General features: G+C 43.5%; 1 protein-coding gene across 1 annotated transcript in view; it reads right to left on the bottom strand.

Moving 5' to 3' along the window:
* Window positions 1-1724: 1724 nt before the first annotated feature.
* Window positions 1725-24681, bottom strand: part of tmem165 (transmembrane protein 165) — a 49613-nt gene continuing 26656 nt past the window's right edge. The window contains exons 3-6 of the mRNA XM_072496783.1: window positions 19790-19965; window positions 10539-10721; window positions 9060-9165; window positions 1725-4730 (exon numbers count right to left, since the gene is read on the bottom strand). Coding sequence (XP_072352884.1) covers window positions 4654-4730; window positions 9060-9165; window positions 10539-10721; window positions 19790-19965 — 542 coding nt within the window. The 3' untranslated portion in view covers window positions 1725-4653. The remainder of the gene's footprint in view (window positions 4731-9059; window positions 9166-10538; window positions 10722-19789; window positions 19966-24681) is intronic.

Here is a 24681-nt window from a genome sequence, read left to right as displayed (position 1 = left end):
TTACCCGAACAGGCGCCGGAACGTGGCGACTAGGGGCTTTTTACAGTAACTTCATACTTGTGAGAATAAAAGATTATTATTAAATGTGTAGTGTTTGATGGCAGAACGTGCATGAGGACTAAGGAAATGTAATACTACTCTGGTGGGACTAGTTTATGGCTCATCGGATGAGGCGTGCAACAAGAAAGAGGCAGCATCTGGAGCGAGAGAGTAATAGTGCTGTGGCAAAGGAGAAGATGGTGGAGAGTAGGGGGCGGCGTTGCTAACCCAGTGTTCAACGGTGTAGCTGCTGGAATTCCTCAACAAGTTCCAGCAGCAAAGCAAGGAGGCCGAGGGCTTGGCTATCTGCTTAGGGTGATGATTGAGCATACGGAGCAGAGGCAGGACCTGGAAGAGGGGGTGGGGGCCACAGAAATCAATTGGCCTCGCTGGATGCGGAAATGGGGATGGTGACAAGCAGTAAAAAAAAAAGGCAGAGAAGTTGGAGAACCATTGCAGGAGGCAAAATCTCTGGATCGTGGGGACGCCAGAGGGCATTGAAGGTGCGTAGGCCACTAATTGTGTGGCAAACATGCTGGAGACGTTTGCCAGTCTCAGAAAATTTGGGGACTGAGGAACCGATTACTCTTAAATGGCCTCCTTTGCAGTTATGACTGATTCTTGGAGAAGCAATGAGAGTCCACATTTTAGGTGCACCACATGTACGGCAGAGGTTGAAGACAACAGCTCACACCACGTTCGCAATGGCAATTAGGAATGGACAGTAATGCTGGCATAGCCAACGAAGCCCATATCTGGTGAAAATTTAAAAAAGCTTTTTCATAAAATACTCCGTATTTTTATTTGTAGGCAGATGGGCATCTAACGAACTAGGACGTGATAGCCTAACTTTGTCATTACTATCAAGTTCCCGATTAAGAAAATAGTGGTAGCGAATCAAGTCTTCATTTGCTGCCAGGCCCAGTTCTGATGGCACCCGAGTCAGAAGATTGTGAGCTTTAGTTCCACTCTCAAGACTTAACAATTCATTGCAGTATGAAGGCAACAGTATGAGATCACTGTTATCATCTATTAACTCAGGAAAGGTGGCAATTCCTTTTATTATCAAAGATCTAACACTTTGAACAGTAGGAGGCATTCCCCTGTTTTCTGGTCAAAATTTATCCGCCAACCAATATCACCAAATCAAATTATCTGACTATTTCCATATTGTTGAGTGCAATTGACTGCATTGATTTTCTACATTATAACAGTAACAACCCTTCTAAATAGTTTCCCTGGCTGTACGGTGTTTTGGGAAATTCTGTTGTGAAAAGGTATTTTTAAATGAAAATGTCTTTTTTATTTAAACAAAGATTGTTGCCAAACTCTCAAAAAGTTGCAAGTTGACATGAAATAAGATGTTGATATTTTGATGAGCTTTTTAAACTATTAAGCTACACTTAATGCGAACATTTTAATGTGAGCCCAAAATTAAATGCCAAAAATCTTTGTTACAATTCATTATTTACACAATTTTGGTTCTTCTCTTGTGTATTGGAGATTTAAAAATTAAGATTTTGCTGCAGTGTCAAATGGTGATCATTTAAATGGAGTTAACCCAAAAGGAATTTCATCAGCACCACAGTCCATGCCTTTAATACAAGAAAAATTCCATAAAGCTTAGTGAAAACCAAGTTAAATATATAAAACAAACTTTATGAAATGAACAACATGCAAACTCATTTTTCCGTACTTTTGCTTGCCAGATTTAATCATATGGTGCTCAAAAGATGAGAGTTAAATCTGCACCCAAATTGCAAATACATTATTACAATACACCAAATAACCCGGAATCTCCAAAATACAAATTCTGGAAGAAAGACTGAGGGGGAAGAACAGAACCTGGAAATCATTGAGAAAAATATTATGAACTGAAGATAGTTTTACACTAATTCCTCTAAATTGTGAAAACAACTTAAGCAGTATTTTAACAACTTTTGGAAATAAAATTTCAGATCTGAAGATATTGCCTTTTATACTAAATAAAAGTACATCCACTGGTCATAGCAATATGTAAAAATCTAATCTGTACAATGAAGTCTCAGTTTCTTATAATTCTGTATTGTAACATGAAAATGTTCTGCAGTCTTGCAAACCAATATTCACAAAGCTATTTCGGTCTACTTCAACAGTGCAAATTAAGCATTTACTTTGACTCCTGTATATCAGCTAATTGAGATGCATGTTGGGAGTTCAAGAGTTAAGACTTTGAGTACAATAGTGAGACAGCACTGCACCTGCAGTTATAGGTATGCTACACCACCACTTGGAACAGAAATCAATAAGATACATGATTAGATCAATTTTTATACAAAATCTTCATCAAGCAATTTTTAGGAAGAGTCCGATGGCACTCAGCTAAGTGGCCGAGCAATGTGGATGGAAGACCACAAAACTTAAGAATTCTAATTTCTTAACACAAAAGCCACAATTTTCATTTACTGCAAAAGGGCAAAGAAATACTCTATATGGATAAAGATAAACTTGATAAGGAGTCCTGTGTGCGCTGAGAACTGAATGTAAAACTGCTTGCCAAAAGCACCATTTGCTATACACTGCATTAGCTGCATAACAGATCAGGAAATTCAAATTCCATAATTCATCAGACATTCAGCAGAGTCGAGAAGTTTTTTAAAAAAGGTACTGTAGATAAAAATAGTTCACAATGACCATACAAGGGGTAAAGTTGTGCGCTCAACACAGAACCCAACTCTGAGTGCAGCTACAATATTGCAGCACCACTCCTCTGACATGTGCTTGCTTTGAAACTGAAATTTATTATATATGCTGGTGTTAAGATTCTCCCTTCTCAATCGCCGATGAATCGATTCCCTCATTGAACCACAGCATGAGCAGCCAAATTAGGATTCCTGCATTTTTCCCTGTGGACCAACAGTGCAAACAAGGAGCACTTTTACAAATAATCCTTTAGTCGTAAAAATTATTGGATGCATTCAAGAAATCAAATGGTCTTCTAAATTTCCAATTCCTGTGTATTAAGGCGATTTCAATATGCAAAACTGAATATTTTTATATTATGGAAATAATTAATTCCTCTGTATAAAACTGTCTCAGTTACCAGCAAAATATTGCCACAGGCAAGTGATGCTATGTCTAACAGATAAGTAATCCTAGTTTTCAGTCACAATCTCAAAAATGTCTTTCCAGTAAAGAGCATACTGCATTAAATGCAACAGCACACAATATTTACATTTGTGAAACACGTCAAAGCAAAACAAACTAACTTAAAAATAGTGAGAGGTATAAACTGGACTTCTGTTGGTCCAGTATATGCATGTTAAAAGTATGCACTGTTGCATTCACATAATTTAGTACTTACATCTTGAAAAAAAAGGATAGTGTATTCTTAAAAAGATAATGTTATAACGTTTTGATTAAAATCAGGTAGTCACTATGCGGTAAATCCTGATGCCACTTCTATTCATTAATTGTACATTCCCATTTTCAAGGCAGATTAGGAGATGGCAAGTTTTTAGTAATTACCAGAATTTGAATAATTAATCACAGAACAATTTTAGGAAGTGGATGTGCATCAAAACATACATTTCTCCTATTCCACCTCAGAGTCTTCTCTGCTTTACGGACATAACTGAGAAACAAGAAAGACTCCATTCCAAAGTCCTACAAATATGAATTTAAATAGCTATAATAAATATTAAAAGTTGCAGCAAGACCAGTGATAAAACAGCATTTGCTGCAACTGCTAGAGTGAACTTTAACAGACATTAATTTGTAATTCTAATACCAGCAGAAACAATCACAACTTGTTTTCCTGATCAATCCCTCACTTTGTAACTGACATAAACCGATCTAATCAAAAATAACCAGAAAAATGGAGAGCACCAGAGCAGTTACAAAACTGCAGCTCAGTCAATAGAAGAGCACCAGCTTACACAATTAACATAAAAGTTGATCACATAACGGCCACTTCACAAACCTGGTTATTAGAATTATAAAACACAGCCCAGATAATTATGGGCTAATGCTGCTAAAGAGTTGCTCTTTTAAACCAGACTCAATATTATCTGCTTATTTGGCGAGGCATTACCAGTTGTACAAGATTCCCAAAATATATTCTAATATTAACAAATTTGCATGACTTGATGATAAAGATCCTTCAATTAATACAATGGAGGCCCAATTTTATTTGTGGGTGGGGGGCTCCGCAAGGAACATTTTCAAATAATCTTTTACAAGAATGGGCAGAATGCAATACAGGAGTGCTCTAAACAGAACAGCGGAGAAACATTTTCTTTAACGTTTGAGGACCGTAAGGTTTACTTCATTGTTAAAATTTAGCTTCCCATTTAATGCTGGAGCTCTGTTGAAAGCTACCTCCAATCACCAATGTTTATGCTTACAGCATTCGGATGTGGCACCTACTTAGTGAAATATTCATACAGAAAATGTAACATGCAGCAAGGTTGTTTGGGTTGATAACCTCACTACGTGCCCTCAGAACCCAAAATACATGTAAACTGTACAGGAGGCATGGGTCTCCATCAAGTCCTCTGCAGTATGAAGTTACACTGTACATTTATAAACATCGAAATTAAGAGTTGGAAATGGATGATGTGGTCATCATTCTTGCTAAAACCCGCCATCTGGGCTGATGAACAAGGCGGAGAGTGCAAATGCCAGGAAGACTATTCCACCAATGATGGTCACTAAAAACAAAAAGAGAATAATTAAACCAAATGTTAATTTTATAACATTTAAAAATCTAGATTTTGTTTCCATTATACAATCTACTAAACTCACAAATCAGTTTTTTTGTAATCTATGAAAGTAGGTCAACGCAGGTGCTGTTGTACTTTGGTCTATCGCTCTATCATGCAGGTTCCCTTTTTTCCTCATCCCACCCTGCCCTTTGCACTCGCTCAAAAATCGATAACATTTCTAACTTTTCTTGACTTCCAGTGGTGGCACGTAGGAGGAGGTTGTGCACTAGGTAGCTCCTGTAGGGTACTTTGTTTTTTTTGACAGAAAATCTTTTCCTCGGGGTCAGAGAGGAGAAGTATGTCACAAAAGGACACAACTAAGAAATCTGTGGCTGGAAATTCTTTAACTGACTCGGAAGCTTCGCATCGAGCCTCAGCGATGGCGGGCCAGGCAGTCAGGGCCGCCACAATCACGACAGTTATGCCAACAGGGGTACTGGCCATAGAGTTCGAAAAACGGTTAGAGAATCATTTGAGGGGCAATGCTGAATGATGTTTGAAACTCTGCGCAAGTCAATTAAGGCGTCAATGGGTCCTATTAGGGAGAAGTTGGAGAGGACTTTGGAGGCTGTAAAGGTGCATGGCGAGGTGTTAAAAGGGGTGAAAGTGGCTTTGTTGAGGCACAGTGACCAAATTGCTTCGCTGGAGACTGGGATTGCAGTGGTAGTGGAAAAGAACAAGAATCTGAGTGCAGAGGTAGATGACCTCTGGAGAACCAGTCGAGGAAACAAAACCTCAGGGTCGCCAGGGTGCTGGGGGTGTGTGGACGGCCTGAATCCAAGTACTTTTCGCATATGTTTGTTAAGATGCCCCCCCCCCCCCGGGTTGGGTAGGGCCCGGACACTCCAGCAGAAGCCTTGGATGAACGAGCCACCACGAGCAGTGACAGCCAGGTTCCAGGAGAAGGAGTGGGTCCTGAAGTGGGCCAAGGAGAATCCTGACCGGAGATGAGAAGGAAGCCATATTAGAATATATCAGCATCTCAGTGCGGAGTTGGGGAGGAAGCAGGCGGTCTTAATAAGGCCAAAACGACATTATACAAGAGTGGAGTGAGGTTTGGAGTGGTGTACCCTGCGAGGCGGTGTGTTACCTTCAGGTCAAAGGACCATTATTGTGATACTTCAGAGGAGGCAGAAGCATTTGTTACAGAGCATGGACTGGGGCCAAGTTAAACAGACTCTGTGCGAACTTGTTATGGTTAATGGGAAGGGGTTTTAGGGTATTTTGCATATATCTGTTATTTCATTGTTTTTTGGGTTGGTATAGGGTTGTTTCGTGGAATATTGTTTAAGGCAACATTTCTCATATTTGGAAATATATGGCTCCCGGCGGGAAGATACATTTGGAAGGGGTGTTGAATTTTGTACTCTACTTCGGTAACCAGGTTGGGTAGGGGCACTTTCGGCCCTGGGAAGGACTACCTCACTAGAATTATAGTGTTTAGCTAACAAACAGGAATGAGGTCTGTTGGAACTGCTTTAGTGGTTCCATGATTTAAGTGTTTTTGTCTGGTTGGGGAATGGGGGTTGGTTAGAAGGGATTATGGTTCTCTGGAATATGATCAATATGGATGTTAGGGTGGGGTTTGGTTCGGGGAGGGACGGGAGGGAGGAGAGGAGTAGTTTTCTGATGGCGACTATGGGAATTCAGAATGGGGCAGCACGGTAGCACAGTGGGTAGCAATGTTGCTTCATAGCTCCGGGGTCCCAGATTCGATTCCCAGCTTGGGTCACTTGTCTGTATGGAGTCTGCACGTTCTCCCAGTGTCTGTGTGGGTTTTTCCAGGTGCTCCGGTTTCCTCCCACAAGTCCCGAAAGACGTGCTGTTTTGGATATTCTGACTTCTCCCTCTGTGTACCTGAACAGGCGCCGGAATGTGGCGACTAGGGGCTTTTCACAGTAACTTCATTGCAGTGTTAACGTAAATCTACTTGTGACAATAATAAAGATTATTAAAGCAACAATGCTAACCACTGTGCTACCGTGCCGCCCATAAGATAGAGGGGAGGTTGTGCAGGCGGTCTAGCCTGGGTGTGTTGGTGATGGCTTTGCTTCAGTTTACTCCTGTTAAGTACTCTTCGAACCCGGGGGTCGTATCTACGCAGATATGGAGATAATTCAGGCAGCATTTTAAGCTTGGAGCCGTGTTAAAGCTGGCCCCTATCTGTGCCAATCATTTGTATGAGCCATCGATATTGCAATGTTGAGTGTGGGAAGGGGCTGGAGAGATTCCGGGATCTGTTTGAGGGACGGTTTACCAGCGTGGAGGAATTGACGATGAAGTTTGAGCTAGGGGGTGAAAGAAATTCATTTAGGTGCCTCCAGGTCAGGAATTTTGAGCGGGTGGCCTTCCCAACATTTCCTGAGGCATCGCGGACGTCTCTGTTGGAAAGGATACTTTCGCTGGCGGGGTCCAAAGAGGGTAGCACATCTGGTATTTATGGGTGAATTGTGTCTGATGACTCAGGTTTGCCAGAAGGTGAAGTGGGAAAGGGAAACGGGGCTTATAATAGATGAGATGTGTTGTGAAAGCCTTGGTAGGGTGAACTCCATGTTTTCATGTGTGCAGCTTGGTCTGATCCAGTTTAAGGTGGTACACAGGGCGCACCTGACCAAAATTAGGATGAGGGTTTTAAAGGTATAGGACAGGTGCAAGCGGTATTCCAGGGAACTGGCCAATCACACACACATGTTCTGGTCTTGTCTCAAAATGGTAAGCTTTTGGATCTCCTTCTTCAACATCATGCCCACGATTCTGAATGTCGAGCTGGAACCTCGTCCTTTGGTGTCGACGTTTCGGGTGTCGGACTTGCCAGGGCTGCAGATGGGAGTGAAGGCAGATGTCCTTGCCTTCACCTCGCTGATTGCCCAGAGGAACATTCTGCTAGGGTGGAGGTCCTCTTCTCTGCCCAATGCCTCGGTATGGCTGGGGGACTTAATGGAATTCCTTTATGGAGAAAGTGCATTGTCATGGGGTCGATGAAAGATTTGGAGATGGCAGGTTTTTGTTATATTGGTTTTGTGCATCATCTACTGTGAGGAATATGGGTTTTGTTGAAAAATTTGTAAAAATGGAAAACCTGAATAAAAATGTATATATATTTTAAATGTTTAACTTATCAGCTCTGGTGAAAGTCAGACCTGAAAAGTTAACTTTCTCTCTCACTCGCTCTCCACAGATGTTGGTTGACTTGCAGGGTATTTCCAGCACTTTCCATTTTGTCTACACTTTGATCTACATTGCTTCATTCATTAAAAAATATGAGCAATTTTTCATTCTGTTTCAATGTATAATAGCATCTGCTGTTCAGATGGACATCCCAACGAACAGTTGACATTTCATCAACACAAATGTTTACAGCATAAAAAGAGGCCATCATGTCTGCGCTGGTTCTTTGCTAATCGAAAACTAATCACGCTGCCTTGCTCTTTTACAAGCTTGTAACTTATTCTGCTCAAATGCTTATTCACCATTCCCTCAGCTTCAACACTTTGTAAAGAAATGTCTCCGAATCTCCACTGATGCGCAGTGACCAATTTAATTAATGACCCCACATTAGACACATCAACCGGAGAAATTTTGATTGAACCCATCAAAAGCCACCAACTTTTAAAAATATCAATTCACTCTGTAACCTCTAGAACTAGTGGCAATATTTCCCCAAAACATTCTCCATTCCAAATTAATCTACATGGAATGCGCTCTATGGTTTTAATGTTCTTTCTACAATGTGGAACTAAAATTGCACGCAGTCCAAGTGTGGCCGAATCAATGTTTGGTACCGTTAGATCATACTTCTTTGCTCTTGTATTTGTGTCCCACTCATAAAACCTAAAATGTTCTCTAATTTACTGATTTAAAGAAGAGCTGATCCATATTCAAGTACATTAAACATTTGGTTTCAACTCATGAACAACAATGCACTTTTCTATACATCTGATAGAAATGTACAAGTGTATAAGTACCAGCAACTAATAGTGCTAGACCACATACCATCATGCGCTCTTATGCCTCCTGGCAAATGCTGTTGTGCCTTCATATTTATTTCACAACAGCAGCACTGATTTGGACTTCACCACATGTCCAGAATTTATACGTGACTCTTATTTTGTCTATAGCAGTCATATCCCATTTAACCAATTAACACTCAGCATTTTGTTCCTACCATCCTCACAATGGGAAAGGAGGAGAGGAATTCAATCCAGTCTAATGTATTCATTTGACAATTTAATCTGTAATTTCTTTTTCAGAAATAAAGCTAGTCTCAATTCTTACCGGTTCTAACAGAGATTTTTTGAGCAACCATCCTTCCTCCAATAACTGCCAATCCAGTACAAAGGCAGTGCCCTAATGTTCCACCTACAGCAACACCAAAGGGATCCTGCAGGAAAGAGTGCACAATAGTATCACAGAATCCTGGAAAATTTACAATACAGATGGAGGCCATTCGACAAAGCCACCTAGTCCAATTCCACCTTCCTGCATTTGGGCAGTCACCCTGCAGGCCATCGCTCTTCCAATTCACACCTATTAGAATGACAATATATAATATCACTGAATTCCTGTTATATACACATACTAAACATTTCTATTGGAACCCATTAATCAACTTGCATACTTCAAAAAAGTTGTGAAATAATTTGACTGTTCAGCTGGCTACTGCAAAGGGAATTGCTTAGGGGTACGCCAATGGTACCAGTGTCCCTGGGCCAGGAGAAACCCTAACCTGGGTTGTTATTACTAATTGTTATCCAGTAACCTCTGTTGGAAGTACACAGTGCTAAATTCAGCTGAGATACTCTCTTCAATCTAGACACTCACATTCAATATCATTCATAACAAGCTAAGGGACTAGTGGGAACAATCAGATCAGCACACATTAATAATGAAAAAAAATGAAATGAAAATCACTTATTGTCACAAGTAGGCTTCAAATGAAGTTACTGTGAAAAGCCCCTAGTCACCACATTCCGGCGCCTGTTCGGGGAGGCTGGTACGGGAATTGAACCGTGCTGCTGGCCTGCCTTGGTCTGCTTTCAAAGCCAGCGATTTAGCCCTGTGCTAAACAGCCCCTCATATCATACCCAGCAAGCAATGTTCAAATTAAAATAGGTGGGGGAAGAGAGAGAAACTGGTAGAAAAGTTTTAACAAGTTATATGCAAAGAAAGATTAGGTCCATGTCAAAATAGGGTCTATTGTTTTGGCAAGATATGTGGGATACTTCCAAGTATAAATTTATGAAAAGATACAATTAAGTCATTTTGTTTGCTTTATTAAATTGCAGTGCATTTGAAATCAAGGAAATCATTAAAAAAGTTGTTTGTACCATCTATTAGATGCACTGCAGCACCCTAACACACTTCCCAAAGTCAATGAATAGGAAATCCGCAGAGTTGAAAATATAAATGCTGTTTTTCCTTTATCTTGCAGCTCCCTAACACGGAGAGTAACGTCACCAGGAAGACTGCAACAGTTCAAGACAGTGGTTCACCAGGACGTTCACAAGGTTAATAAAAGCTGCTCCTCCCAGGAACATTCGATGAATGAATAAAAGTCAACAAGTCAAATTTTTAGACTTTTCTTTCAAGGCAGACTGAATGGCTCAAGAAAGTGACGCAAGTCCACAATCATGTCAGCCCTCATCATGAAAGGCAAAATTAAGCCAACTCATTTCTCCTCCTCTGAAATGAAAAATACACCAAAATCCGGATTAATCAATTTTCTAAGCAAAAATTAAAACTCAAAGAACTCACCTCCCTAGCAGCTAATACAATGGTAGTTAGTTGTGATCGATCTCCCCATTCTGCTAAAAAGGTGAGGGTAAAAGCCTGAATGAAAATTGGAGAAATACAGGGCAGCCGCCTCTTTTGTGACTGATGCGTTGACGATCCCGACTCAATATCCTGTGGGCCATTTACAGTTTTTGATCGCTGAAGCTTAAATATAGAGAGAGAAAACTTTTTTTAAAAAACAATTAAGAAAATATGGATATCGTATTTTTAGGGTTTCAACCTGAATCTAATTAACCAAGTCTGAAACTAGGAAGTATCAACTAAAAGGATACAATGTATTTTGAGCTGCTTTTGATGAATACAACATGCAGATACATTTTATTTGCTATTTTAACTACCATGTTAGTGGTGGAATTGAACAGGATAAAACAGACCATTGATATCAAACACAAATTCTTCCATGTTTTAGTTTAGTTTATTTGTAGCACCACATTGAGAGAAACACCATAACACACTGCTTCAATAGTCCATTCAGAAATCAACCCAATACGATACCATTTGGAACCATACGGCACTCCACCAGTTACACCATGCCAACCCAAAAAATGATTCATTCATCCCTCCTCCCCATTACCTAACCAGCCCTTTTCCATGCTAATATATTTCCCCACAACATGAGCTGTAATCTGTAATCTTTGATATCAAAATCCTTTTGGAAATCCAAGTACACCACACTACAGATTCTCCATTATCCACATTGCTTGTTACTTCTTCAAATAAATTAGTCAAAACTATGTTAGTTTCACCTGTTCCCAATCTGATTTTCCAAGTATCCTGTTATAACCTTCTTAATAATGGATTCCAGCAATTCCCCCCTGATAGATATAGATGCTAGGCTAACCAACATATAGTTTTGTGCTCGTGTCTCCCTCCTTTCTTGAAGAGTAGTTATATTTGCTATTTTCCAATCCATTGGAACCCTTACAGAATCTAAGAAAGTCATTTGGTAGAACAGAATTTGAACATTGCTGTACATAGATAGGTCGTCACGGCGGTGCAGTGGTTAGCACTGCTGCCTATGGCGCCGAGGTCCCAGGTTCAATCCCAGCTCTGGGTCTCTGTCCCTGTGGAGTTTGCACATTCTCCAAGTGTCTACGTGGGTTTCACCCCCACAACCCAAAGATGTGCAGGTAGGTGGATTGACCACGCTAAATTGCCCCTTAATTGGAAAAAAATAATTGGGTATTCAACATTTAAAAAAAAATTGCTGGCATAGACAGTTGTTGAAGCAAGATGAAAAGTTTCAACAAAATGTATTTTTAAGCAATAATCCAAGATCTTTTGGAAAATCATAACCAATGTATTCATTAGCTCTGCAGCCACCTCTTTAAGAACCTAGGACAGGCCATCTGGGGGCTCGTCAGTCAGCCAGTTCTAATAGTTTTGCCAATACCATTTCCCTGGTGATGCTGACCGTTTTAAATGCCTCCCTTTTACCTCTCGATTTTCAAGCATCTCTGGAAAGTTTCCCAAGTCTGCTAAAGTGAAAACAGATCAAGCACAAAATACCTGTTTCACCACTTCCATCATTTCCTGGTTTTATATAATTAACTCCCCAGAGGAGACACACTTGCTTTAATTATTCTTTTCCTTTCTAAATATTTGTAGAACACTTACTGTTTTTCTAATTCTAGCTTACTCTTGTACTGATTTTTCCCTCAATTGTTTTTTTTTTTGGTCATACTTCGACTGGTTCTTCAAATTTGTCCAATCATCTGGCCACTATTCTTTGCAAGATTGTACATTGCTTCTTTCAATTTGGTATTATCCTCAATGTCCTTATTTAGTCATGGATGATTCCTCCTCCCCATTCTCAGAGAATCTTTCTTTCTCAAGGAGATAAATCTTTGCTGAGAGATGGTGGTGTAGTGGCAATGTCACTGCACAAGTAACCCCAGGCCCCCGATAATGCTCTGGGGACACAGGCACAGGTTCAAATTTCAACAAGGCATAAATTTGGAATTCAATGCCAGTCTCAGTAATAGCGACCGTGAAACTGTCTATTGTCATAAAAGCCATCTGAATTATTAAAGTCCTATAGGGAAGAAATCTGTAAACCTGGTCTGGCCTTTCTGACACCTGGCCCACAACAATGTGGTTGACTCAACTGCCCTCTGAAATGGCCTAGTAAGCCGATCAATTCAAGGGAAATTAGGGATGGCTAACAAATATTGGCCTTGCCAGCAACATCCACATCCCATGAGATAATAAATTAAATTTATTTTCTGCCACTGCATCTCTAAGTTTACTTTTTAACCAACTCTGGCTTCAAAACTTTGTAATATCTTTATTTAGGACTAAAATACTAGTCTCAGTTCTACACTTCTCCAATCTCACCTTCAAACTGAGCATGAAATTCTACGCTGTCACCTTGAGGATCCTTTACTATGCACATTACCAGATCTAGAAAAGCCTGCTCCCTTGTTTGGCACTAGAACGTACTGTGCTAAGAAATTGGCCCGAATACATTGAATTCACCTTCCAGGTTACTGTAGAAATAATACAGTAGAGAAGGGCCCATTCAGCTAATCTTGTCCATGCCGGCACAAAGACACCCAGGTGTCCTTTCTAATCCCATCTTCCTGCACACAGCCCATAGCCCTGCAGTTTACAGCACTAAAAGTGCAATTACTTAAAAAAGAGAGTTTAGGGTCTTATCTCTGCCTCCACCATCAACTCGGACATTCCCTGTCAAACAGATATACCTGCTTTGGACATTTTGGGAATGTCAGGGAAAAGCAACAACAGCCAACTTCATGGGACCATAGGTGGCTCTGCTGTACAGACGGGGGAAAAAACGAGCTGTAGTGATAGGGGACTCAGGTACAGACAGGTGCTACTGTGGTTGCAGACATGAATCCAGGATGCTTCCCTGGTGCCAGGGATATCACAAGAGGCTGCAGGACATTCTGGAGAGGGAGGGTGAACAGCCAGTGATCATGATCAATTAGGTAAACAAAGGCATGAGAATCTGCAAGTTGCATTTAGGAGGTAAATTAAAATGCAAGACCACAAATGTGATATTCTCAGGATTACTCCCTGTGTCATCTGCTAGTGAGAGCAGGAAGAAGAGCTTGGACCAGATAAATGCATGGCTAGAGAAATGATGTATCAGGAAGGGAGTTAGATTCTCGAGGCATTAGGACCAATTCTGGGGAAGGAGGGACCTTTGCAAGCTCGATGGGTTGCACTCGGGCAGAACGGGAACCAATATCCTTGGAGCAGCTTTTGCTCATGCAGTTGGGGAGGTTTTAAACTAGTATGGCAGTGGGGTGGAAACCCAAGGGTGGGCTTAGATGGGTCAGATTCAGATCAGGAAACAGGAGGTAGGCCGTTAAGTGATGTAGCCAGCAAGTCAGAAAGACAAAAGAAACTAGGGTTTAAAAATAATCCAGCAAATGAAATTTACGTGATTGAACTGTTTACACTCCAAAGCAAAGAATATTACAAACAAGGCAGATGAACTAAAGGCACAGATAGACACATGGCAGCAGGATGTCCTTGCTATAATAGAAATCTGGCTAAAGGAGGGGCAAAATTGGCAGCTCAATATCCCTGGATATAGAGTTTTCAGGCAGGATAGAGTGGGTGACAAAAAGGGCTAAAGAATCAATTACAGTTGTGAGAAGGGATGATACACTAAACCGATTAACAAATGAGGCTTTATGGGTTGAGCTTAGGAATAAGAAAGGGGCAGTCATACTACTAGTAACTGGATTTCAAACAATACAAGGGGCATGGACGTTGAAAAATTAATGTATTGTGTCCAGAATTTAAAAAAAACCATACAGCAGCAGCCAGAGCAGTGGCACCACGGCTGGCTCTGATGTTCAGAAAGGAGGGTCAAAGCGCAGAAGAGTAATAGTAATAGGGGACTCTATAGTCAGGGGCACAGATAGGCGCTTCTGTGGACGTGAAAGAGACTCCAGGATGGTATGTTGCCTCCCTGGTGCCAGGGTCCAGGATGTCTCCGAACGGGTAGAGGGAATCCTCAAGGGGGAGGGCAAACAGGCAGAGGTCGTTGTACATATTGGTACTAACGACATAGGCAGGAAGGGGCATGAGGTCCTGCAGCAGGAGTTCAGGGAGCTAGGCAGAAAGTTAAAAGACAGGACCTTGAGGGTTGTAATCTCGGGATTACTCCCTGTGCCACGTGCCAGTGAGGCTAGAAATAGGAAGAAAGAGCAGATAAACACGTGGCTAAACAGCTGGTGTAGGAGGGAGGGTTTCCATTATCTGGACCACTGGGAGCTCTTCCGGGGCAGGTGTGACCTGTATAAGAAGGACGGGTTGCATCTAAACCGGAGAGGCATAAATATCCTGGCCGCGAGGTTTGCTAGTGTCACACGGGAGGGTTTAAACTAGTATGGCAGGGGGGTGGGCACGGGAGCAATAGGTCAGAAGGTGAGAGCATTGAGGGAGAACTAGGGAATAGGGACAGTGTGGCTCTGAGGCAGAGCAGACGGGGAGAAGTTGCTGAACACAGCGGGTCTGGTGGCCTGAAGTGCATATGTTTTAATGCAAGGAGCATTACGGGTAAGGCAGATGAACTTAGAGCTTGGATTACTACTTGGAACTATGATGTTGTTGCCATTACAGAGACCTGGTTGAGGGAAGTGCAGGATTGGCAGCTAAACGTTCCAGGATTTAGATGTTTCAGGCGGGATAGAGGGGGATGTAAAAGGGGAGGTGGAGTTGCGCTACTTGTTCGGGAGAATATCACAGCTATACTGCGAGAGGACACCTCAGAGGGCAGTGAGGCTATATGGGTAGAGATCAGGAATAAGAAGGGTGCAGTCACAATGTTGGGGGTATACTACAGGCCTCCCAACAGCCAGCGGGAGATAGAGGAGCAGATAGGTAGACAGATTTTGGAAAAGAGTAAAAACAACAGGGTTGTGGTGATGGGAGACTTCAACTTCCCCAATATTGACTGGGACTCACTTAGTGCCAGGGGCTTAGACGGGGCGGAGTTTGTAAGCATCCAGGAGGGCTTCTTAAAACAATATGTAAACAGTCCAACTAGGGAAGGGGCGGTACTGGACCTGGTATTGGGGAATGAGCCCGGCCAGGTGGTAGATGTTTCAGTAGGGGAGCATTTCGGTAACAGTGACCACAATTCAGTAAGTTTTAAAGTACTGGTGGACAAGGATAAGAGTGGTCCGAGGACGAATGTGCTAAATTGGGGGAAGGCTAATTATAACAATATTAGGCGGGAACTGAAGAACATAGATTGGGGGCGGATGTTTGAGGGCAAATCAACATCTGACATGTGGGAGGCTTTCAAGTGTCAGTTGAAAGGAATACAGGACCGGCATGTTCCTGTGAGGAAGAAAGATAAATACGGCAATTTTCGGGAACCTTGGATGACGAGTGATATTGTAGGCCTCGTCAAAAAGAAAAAGGAGGCATTTGTCAGGGCTAAAAGGCTGGGAACAGACGAAGCCTGTGTGGCATATAAGGAAAGTAGGAAGGAACTTAAGCAAGGAGTCAGGAGGGCTAGAAGGGGTCACGAAAAGTCATTAGCAAATAGGGTTAAGGAAAATCCCAAGGCTTTTTACACGTACATAAAAAGCAAGAGGGTAGCCAGGGAAAGGGTTGGCCCACTGAAGGATAGGCAAGGGAATCTATGTGTGGAGCCAGAGGAAATGGGCGAGGTACTAAATGAATACTTTGCATCAGTATTCACCAAAGAGAAGGAATTGGTAGATGTTGAGTCTGGAGAAGGGGGTGTAGATAGCCTGGGTCACATTGTGATCCAAAAAGACGAGGTGTTGGGTGTCTTAAAAAATATTAAGGTAGATAAGTCCCCAGGGCCTGATGGGATCTACCCCAGAATACTGAAGGAGGCTGGAGAGGAAATTGCTGAGGCCTTGACAGAAATCTTTGGATCCTCACTGTCTTCAGGGGATGTCCCGGAGGACTGGAGAATAGCCAATGTTGTTCCTCTGTTTAAGAAGGGTAGCAAGGATAATCCCGGGAACTACAGGCCGGTGAGCCTTACGTCAGTGGTAGGGAAATTACTGGAGAGAATTCTTAGAGACAGGATCTACTCCCATTTGGAAGCAAATGGACGTATTAGTGAGAGGCAGCACGGTTTTGTGAAGGGGAGGTCGTGTCTCACTAACTTGATAGAGTTTTTCGAGGAGGTCACTAAGATGATTGATGCAGGTAGGGCAGTAGATGTTGTCTATATGGACTTCAGTAAGGCCTTTGACAAGGTCCCTCATGGTAGACTAGTACAAAAGGTGAAGTCACACGGGATCAGGGGTGAACTGGCAAGGTGGATACAGAACTGGCTAGGCCATAGAAGGCAGAGGGTAGCAATGGAGGGATGCTTTTCTAATTGGAGGGCTGTGACCAGTGGTGTTCCACAGGGATCAGTGCTGGGACCTTTGCTCTTTGTAGTATATATAAATGATTTGGAGGAAAATGTAACTGGTCTGATTAATAAGTTTGCAGACGACACAAAGGTTGGTGGAATTGCGGATAGCGATGAGGACTGTCTGAGGATACAGCAGGATTTAGATTGTCTGGAGACTTGGGCGGAGAGATGGCAGATGGAGTTTAATCCGGACAAATGTGAGGTAATGCATTTTGGAAGGTCTAATGCAGGTAGGGAATATACAGTGAATGGTAGAACCCTCAAGAGTATTGAAAGTCAAAGAGATCTAGGAGTACAGGTCCACAGGTCATTGAAAGGGGCAACACAGGTGGAGAAGGTAGTCAAGAAGGCATACGGCATGCTTGCCTTCATTGGCCGGGGCATTGAGTATAAGAATTGGCAAGTCATGTTGCAGCTGTATAGAACCTTAGTTAGGCCACACTTGGAGTATAGTGTTCAATTCTGGTCGCCACACTACCAGAAGGATGTGGAGGCTTTAGAGAGGGTGCAGAAGAGATTTACCAGAATGTTGCCTGGTATGGAGGGCATAAGCTATGAGGAGCGATTGAATAAACTTGGTTTGTTCTCACTGGAACGAAGGAGGTTGAGGGGCGACCTGATAGAGGTATACAAAATTATGAGGGGCATAGACAGAGTGGATAGTCAGAGGCTTTTCCCCAGGGTAGAGGGGTCAATTACTAGGGGGCATAGGTTTAAGGTGAGAGGGGCAAGGTTTAGAGTAGATGTACGAGGCAAGTTTTTTACGCAGAGGGTAGTGGGTACTTGGAACTCGCTACCGGAGGAGGTAGTGGAAGCAGGGACGATAGGGACATTTAAGGGGCATCTTGACAAATATATGAATAGGATGGGAATAGAAGGATACGGACCCAGGAAGTGTAGAAGATTGTAGTTTAGTCGGGCAGTATGGTCGGCACGGGCTTGGAGGGCCGAAGGGCCTGTTCCTGTGCTGTACATTTCTTTGTTCTTTGTTTGTTCTTTGTATGACAAGCCCAACAAGAAGAGACAATTCTAGATTTAGTCTTGGGAAATGAAGATGGGCAAGTGGGTGAAGTGACAGTGGGCATTGGGGATAGTGACCACAATTCAGTTAGATTTATTGTTATTATAGAAAAGGACAGAGATAAATAGGGAGTAAAAGTTTTAAACTGAGGGGAGAAGGCAAATTTTACAAAATTGAGAAGTGATTTGGCTGAGGTGGACTGGGCAAGACTGCTAAAGGATAAATCATTGGTAAACCAGTGGGAAGCATTAAGAAGTGAGATCCTGAAGGTACAAAGCAGACATGTCCCCAACAAAAATAAGAATGGTATTGCCAAATCTAATCTCCATGGTTATCTGGAAAAACACAGGGGAAGGTAAAAAGAAAGCTTATGATGGTCACAAAAAAAAAATCAACACTAATAGCCTAGGAGGAGTATAGAAAGTACAGGGATCAAGAAAAAAAAGAAATAAGGAAATCAAAGAGAGGGCATGAAAAATATTTGCAAGCAAGATTAAGAAAATCCAAGATGTTTTACCGGTATACAAAGAGCAAAAGGATAGTTGAGGAAAAAGTGGGACCTATAGGGGGCAGGGTAGCATAGTGGTTAGCACAGTTGCTTCACAGCTCCAGGGTCCCAGGTTCGATTCCCGGCTTGGGTCACTGTCTGTATGGAGTTTGCACTTTCTCCGTGTGGCTGCATGGGTTTCCTCCGGGGGCTCGGGTTTCCTCCCACAGTCCACAAATGTGCAGGTTAGGTGGATTGGCCATGGTAAATTGCCCTTAGTGTCCAAAAAAGATTGGGTTGGGTTGGGTGGGATTGCGGGGATGGGGTGTGGGCTTGGGTGGGGTGCGCTTTCCAAGGGGTGGTGTGGACTCGATGGGCCGAATGGCCTCCTTCTGCACTGTAAATTATATGATACTATGATAAGAAGGGAACATATGTGAAGATGCAGAGGAGATGGGAAGGGAAGAGTTTTAAAACAAATTTTTGTCCCAGGAGCCAATCTAATGAGCCCTCACTCTTCCACTTCCAAGGCAAGTACATCTGCACACAGTACTCCAGATGTTGTCTCATAAATGCCCTACATATTGTAGCAAGACTTATTCTTGTGCTCAGCTGACTTTTCATTGCTAGCATTACACTAAAATTGAGAGAGCCTTTGAATGAAGCTGTGATCAGAGGTGTTTTCAAATAAATTAAAGGATTTGGAACAAACTATTCAAGAACAACAGTACTCGGGTCTTTGAACCTTAAACGATCGCATTTAAGCTCAATCATGCAAAAAAAATACCAAATACACTTCTTTCCCTTACACCTTCACCCAACCCCAAATAAAATCTTCCAAACATAAGCATAAAATGCTGGAAATCAGCAGCAATTTACTCTGTAAACTGTGCCACCAAGCAGCAACCCCAGACTTTCCACGCACAACGTGGCCCCTCTAGGTTACATGAGCAGCTGCAGCATATAAACATTAAGGGATCTGTGCACATAAACAACGGCAAATTAAATACAATTAGAGGGTACATTTTTCAGCAGATCCAGCAACATTCATTTATGGAGAGTGAGGCAGAGTTAATACTGGAGGTCAATGATCATTTGTCAGAACAACTATTCGCGGCACAGAAGAGTATTTCCAACATTTTAATTTTACTTCAGATTTCCAGCATTCACAGCATTTTGCTTTGTAAAATCTTAGCCGGGATACCCGTTGAGACCCAAATCGGATTGAAACAGGCGTATTGCACTGAAACGAGTGTGTGTGTGTGTGTGTGTGTGTGTGTGTGTGTGAGTGAGAGAGAATGAGAGGTCATCATACATACCGCTTCATCTTTCTTTTTGATTTCTGCTTGCACTTCTTCCAGCTCTTCCTGACCTTCATCAGGACTCATCTTCAAGCCTTCCCAAAGCATCCGGAAGCCAAATATTGCAAACAGAGCAGTTGATACATAATACGTATACTTCCGGGGGATTATTGTAGTAGCATAGCCAAAAAGAACTGCAATAAAGAATGAAATATAAGACTGCAGCCCTATTGCAAACCACTGATGTTTTAATTCAGTCCTTCTCTTCTCCCTCCCCGCAATTTAAGAGCGCGAAGTTCATTTGGTTCACATTCACAAACAGAACAGATAATATAAATCTTTAAAATAAATAATTCTTCAGGGCTATTTCAAAAATATACTTTCACGTTTCTATCTCTCTATCTCATATTTCCTGTCAGCGATCACTTTGCAAAAATAAAAACATGTTTTCTGCTAAACAGGAGGATCTGATGCACATCCGATCCCCAAATGCACAAATCAATTCAGGTGTAACAACCAAAGGTCTGGCTGAAATCCTGCAAATAACAAAAGCAGAAGGATGCTATACTGTCCCTCCCCTGGTTCATGGCCAATTTTCCCAAGTTGACATTCCCACCCTATATGAAGATCCATCGATTGCCTTCGTGCCCAGAATCTGCTGATCTTATTTTTGAGCAGAGCGGTTTACCACACAACTCTCATATCAGGTCAGGAGGAGCAGAGTCCAACAGTCAGTTGACATTAAGTATGCCACAATTTGGTTTCAAGCAACATAAGTGGTACAGGAGAGAAAAAAGACTTGCATTTATGTAGAAAACATGCATTTTCATAACCACCGAGGTTCTGAGCTTTAGTCAATGAAGTACCTTTGAGGTGTAATCACTATTGCAATATCCTAACAAATACACTGCAACACAAGTAAATTATTTTTGTGCGATAGTGATTGAGGGATAATATTGGCCAGGACAACTCTCTTGTTCTTCTTAGTAAATAGTGCCAGGGGAACTTTTACATCCACTCAAGCAGACAGCACTTGCAACAGTGCAGCACTCCCTCAATACTGCACAGATATCAGCCTTGATTTTTGCGCTTAAACCCCAAGTAGGGCTTAAATTTGGACCTTGTGACTCAGAGGCAGCCGTCCTACCGATTCAGCCATGGCTAACACACAAGAGAACATTGTTGGGCTGATTTTTCAACAAAAAAAAAAAAAAAAAAAAAAAAAGGGCCGTTACAGCTCTAGCCTTCACAGATAGAGAAAATTGTGAAACAGTAGAAATAAATTTTTATTGGCATTTTCAAAATTATATACATTGCCATTTGTTTTAATTTATTGTGTAGTACAAAAAGGCTTCTTAGGTTTGTCTATTTACAGTCTGTCGCCGTCTGGCTCAGCGTGCAATCGTCCCTAACCCCCAGCTCGCTTCTCCCTGACCCCCGCACCCCCCCCCAATGTCCTCCCTTTTTTTTTATAGAACTGTTTTAAAATACAGTTTTGTGCAAGTTTCCTTGCAAAGGAAAACACATGGGCTCTAGGAAATATACCTGGATAGGAGGGCTCTTTCCTCCCCTCTCTTCTATTGCTTCCTTTTTACCGATTATCTAACTGGGCCATTGCACGTTTCCCCTTCCTGTTTTTCTTCACGTTCCCTCACCGTGTTGTGGTTGCTGCCATTGTTGTGTTGTCTTCCCCTGTGCTCTCCCCCTTCTGTTTTTGTTTTCTTATCTGTTCCCCCTTCTGGCTCCCTGATTTTGTTCTCTCCCCCCCCCCCTTCTCCCCCTCTTCACTGCTGCCCCCCATTCTTTCTTGCTGGGTTTTACTCCCTCACCTTGCTCCCCCCCACGGGTCCTCTCTCACTTCCCTCTTTCTGTCTTGTCCTGGCTATTTCACCCTGGCTACTGGCTATTTATGTGTTGGCCACAAACAGGTCTCGGAACAGTCGGGTGAATGGCTCCCATGTTTTGTGGAAGCCCTCTTTCGATCTACGAATGGCGAATTTGATTTTCTCCATTTGGAGAAATTACGATAGGTCGGACAGCAAGTCTGCAGCTTTAGGTGGTGCTGCTGATCACCAGCCGAGCAGGATTCTATGGCGGGCGATCAGGGAGGCAAAGGCAAGGGCGCCCGCCCTCCTCCCCATGAAGAGATCTGGCTGGTCTGATAGCCCAAAAACCTCCACGTTCAGGCATGGCTCCACCCTCATCCCCACCACTTTGGACATTGCCTCGTCTCGAAGAAGGCGGTCTGCCTCGAAGAAGGCGGTCTTGGTCGGAACTCCTTGGCACCGTTCACATCTGTCCTCCATCTCCGCGAACAACTTGCTCATTCGGTTTCTGGTCAAGTGGGCTCTATGTATCACTTTTAGTTGCGTTAGGTTGAGCTTTGCGCATGTGGAGTAGAGTTGACCCTGTGCAATGCTTCGCTCCAGAGTCCCCACCCTATTTCAAACCCCAAGTCTTCCTCCCATTTCCTCCTTGTCGTGTCCAGTTCGGTGTTGGCCCTCTCCAGCAGTCGTTCGTACATGTCACTACAGTTCCCTCTGCCGAGGATGTCTGCATCCAGTAGCTCTTCTAATAGTGTCTGTCATGGTGACCGCGGGTATGTTCTTGTCTCCTGTAGGAAGTTTTTAAGCTGCAGGTATCTGAGTTTGTTGCCTTTAGCTCGTTGGAATCTCTGCATTAGTTCGCCCAGTGTGGTGATCGTCAGTGTATAGATCCCGGAGTGTCAATGTCCCCCCATCCTGTCTCCACCTTTTGAAGGTGGCATCGGCGAGTGCTGATGTGAACCTGTGGTTATTGCAGATGGGGGCTTTATCGGACATTCCGGTCAGTCCGAATTGCTGCCCTAGTTGGTTCCACGTCTGGAGGGTGGCTATCACCACTGAGCTTGCTGGAGTGTTTCTTGGGTGGGGGTGGGAGTGCCACCGTGGCGAGGGCCCGGAGAGAGGTCCCCTTACAGGAGGCCTCCTCCGCGCGTACCCACTCGGCTTCTGGCTTCTTTATCCATCCCATCACTCTTTCCGCTGTCCCTGCCCAGTGGTAGAATTGTAAGTTTGGGAGGGCTAGCCCTCCCCTGGATTTTGTTTTTTGTAAGACCTTCTTTGTGATCCTGGCATTCTTTCCCCCCCATACAAACGCATGGTTAATTTGCCCAGTGCGTTGAAAAAAGCCTTGGGGATATCGATGAGGATGGATCCAAGTAGGAAGGAGGTACCTGGGCAGTATGTTCATTTTGATCGCCTGGACTCTCCCTGCCAGGGAGTGTGTTCCACCTGTGCAGGACCTTTTTGACTTCCTCGGTCAGACTGGTCAGGTTCCATTTGTGGATCCCCATCCAGCCATGAGCGATTTGGATCCCCAGGTAGTGGAATGTGTGTCGGGCACGTTTAAACGACAGTACCACCAGTGCTGCCCCTCCCCCTTGCAGGTTCACCGGGAAAATCTCACTTTTGCTCATGTTGAATTTGTAGCCCGAGAAGGCACCAAACTCTTTCAGGCGCTAATTCCTTTCATGCTGCTTTGTGGGTCCAATATGTAGAGGGGCAGGTCATCCGCATAGAGTGAGACTCTATGTTCTCTGCCTCCTCTTTGGATCCACCTCCAGTTCTTTGCACGATTGCTAATGGTTCGATCGCGAGGGCGAACAGCAGTGGGGACAACGGGCATCCCTGCCTGGTGCCCCAATGCAGCTGGAATTACTGGGAGCTGGTGTTGTTTGTCCGTAGGCTTGCATTGTACTGGAGCTTCACCAATGAGGTGAATCCTTTTCCGAGCCCGAACCGCTCCAGCACCTCTACTCTGTCGAAGGCCTTTTCTGTGTCCAGCGAGATGATCACCTCAGGTCCCCGTTCCCTGGATGGGGCCATGTTCATGTTCAGCAGGTGGCTGATATTCGATGTTAGCTGGCTACCTTTGACAAAGCCCATTAGATCCTCTGCGACCACCTCTGGTACACAGTCTTCTAGCCTTTTGGCTAGAGGATGTTGGCCAATATTTTGGCATCTACATTTAGTAGTGAGGTGGGTCTGTATGAACCACATTCAGTCGGGTCTTTGTCTTTCTTAGGTATTAGCGAGATTGAAGCTCGTGCTAGCGTAGGTGGCAGTGTGCTCCTTGCCAGCGAGTCTGTGAACATCTCCCGCAGGTGCGGAGCCAGTGCTGTCGCAACTGTTTTGTAGAAGTCCTCCGGTAACCCGTCTGATCCTGGCGCCTTCCTCGCCTGCATGGGGCTTATACTCTCCATGATCTCTCCCAGTTCCAGCGGTGCTCCCAGGCCCCGTTTTCTGTCCTCCCCACGACTGGCATGTCCAGTCCATCGAGGAACTGTTTCATCCCAGAGTGTCCTGGTGGAATGCTCCGAGATGTACAGTCCCTGGTAAAAGTCTTTGAAGGTTTTGTTAACCATGTCTGGGTCTGTTTCTAACGTGCCTCGGTTGTCCCTAATTTGCGTGATTTCTCAGGTGGCTGCCTGATTTCTCAGCTGGTGTGCCAGCAGGCAGCTGGCTTTGTCCCCGTGATTGTATAGGGTCCACCATGCCTGATGGAGGTGCTGCACTGCTTTGTTTGTGGAGAGCAGGTCAAAGTCCATTTGTAGCTTTTTCCTCTCCGCCAAGAGCTCTACAGTCGGGGCTTCTGAGTATTTACGGTCTATCTCTAGTATGGAGTTGACCAGCTGCTGCCTAGGTACTCTCTCCACTCTATCCCTTTGCGCTTTAAAGGCAATAATTTCTCCTCTAATCACAGCCTTTAGCGCCACCCTGGAAGCAGAGGGTGAGACCTTCCTGTTTTGGTTGTTTGTCGTATATTCCGCTATGGCCTGTGACACCCTTTCGCTGAAAGCCTTGTCGGCAAATAGTGGAGCGTTGGGTGCTGCCCGTCTCCAACCTCACATCCATATAATGTGGAGCGTG

Source organism: Scyliorhinus torazame, chromosome 3, assembly GCF_047496885.1.
Source record: "Scyliorhinus torazame isolate Kashiwa2021f chromosome 3, sScyTor2.1, whole genome shotgun sequence".
In the NCBI taxonomy this organism is placed as follows: Eukaryota; Metazoa; Chordata; class Chondrichthyes; order Carcharhiniformes; family Scyliorhinidae; genus Scyliorhinus; species Scyliorhinus torazame.
The sequence above is the reverse complement of the archived record's forward strand: the minus strand, read 5'-3'. Positions and strand labels throughout refer to the sequence as shown.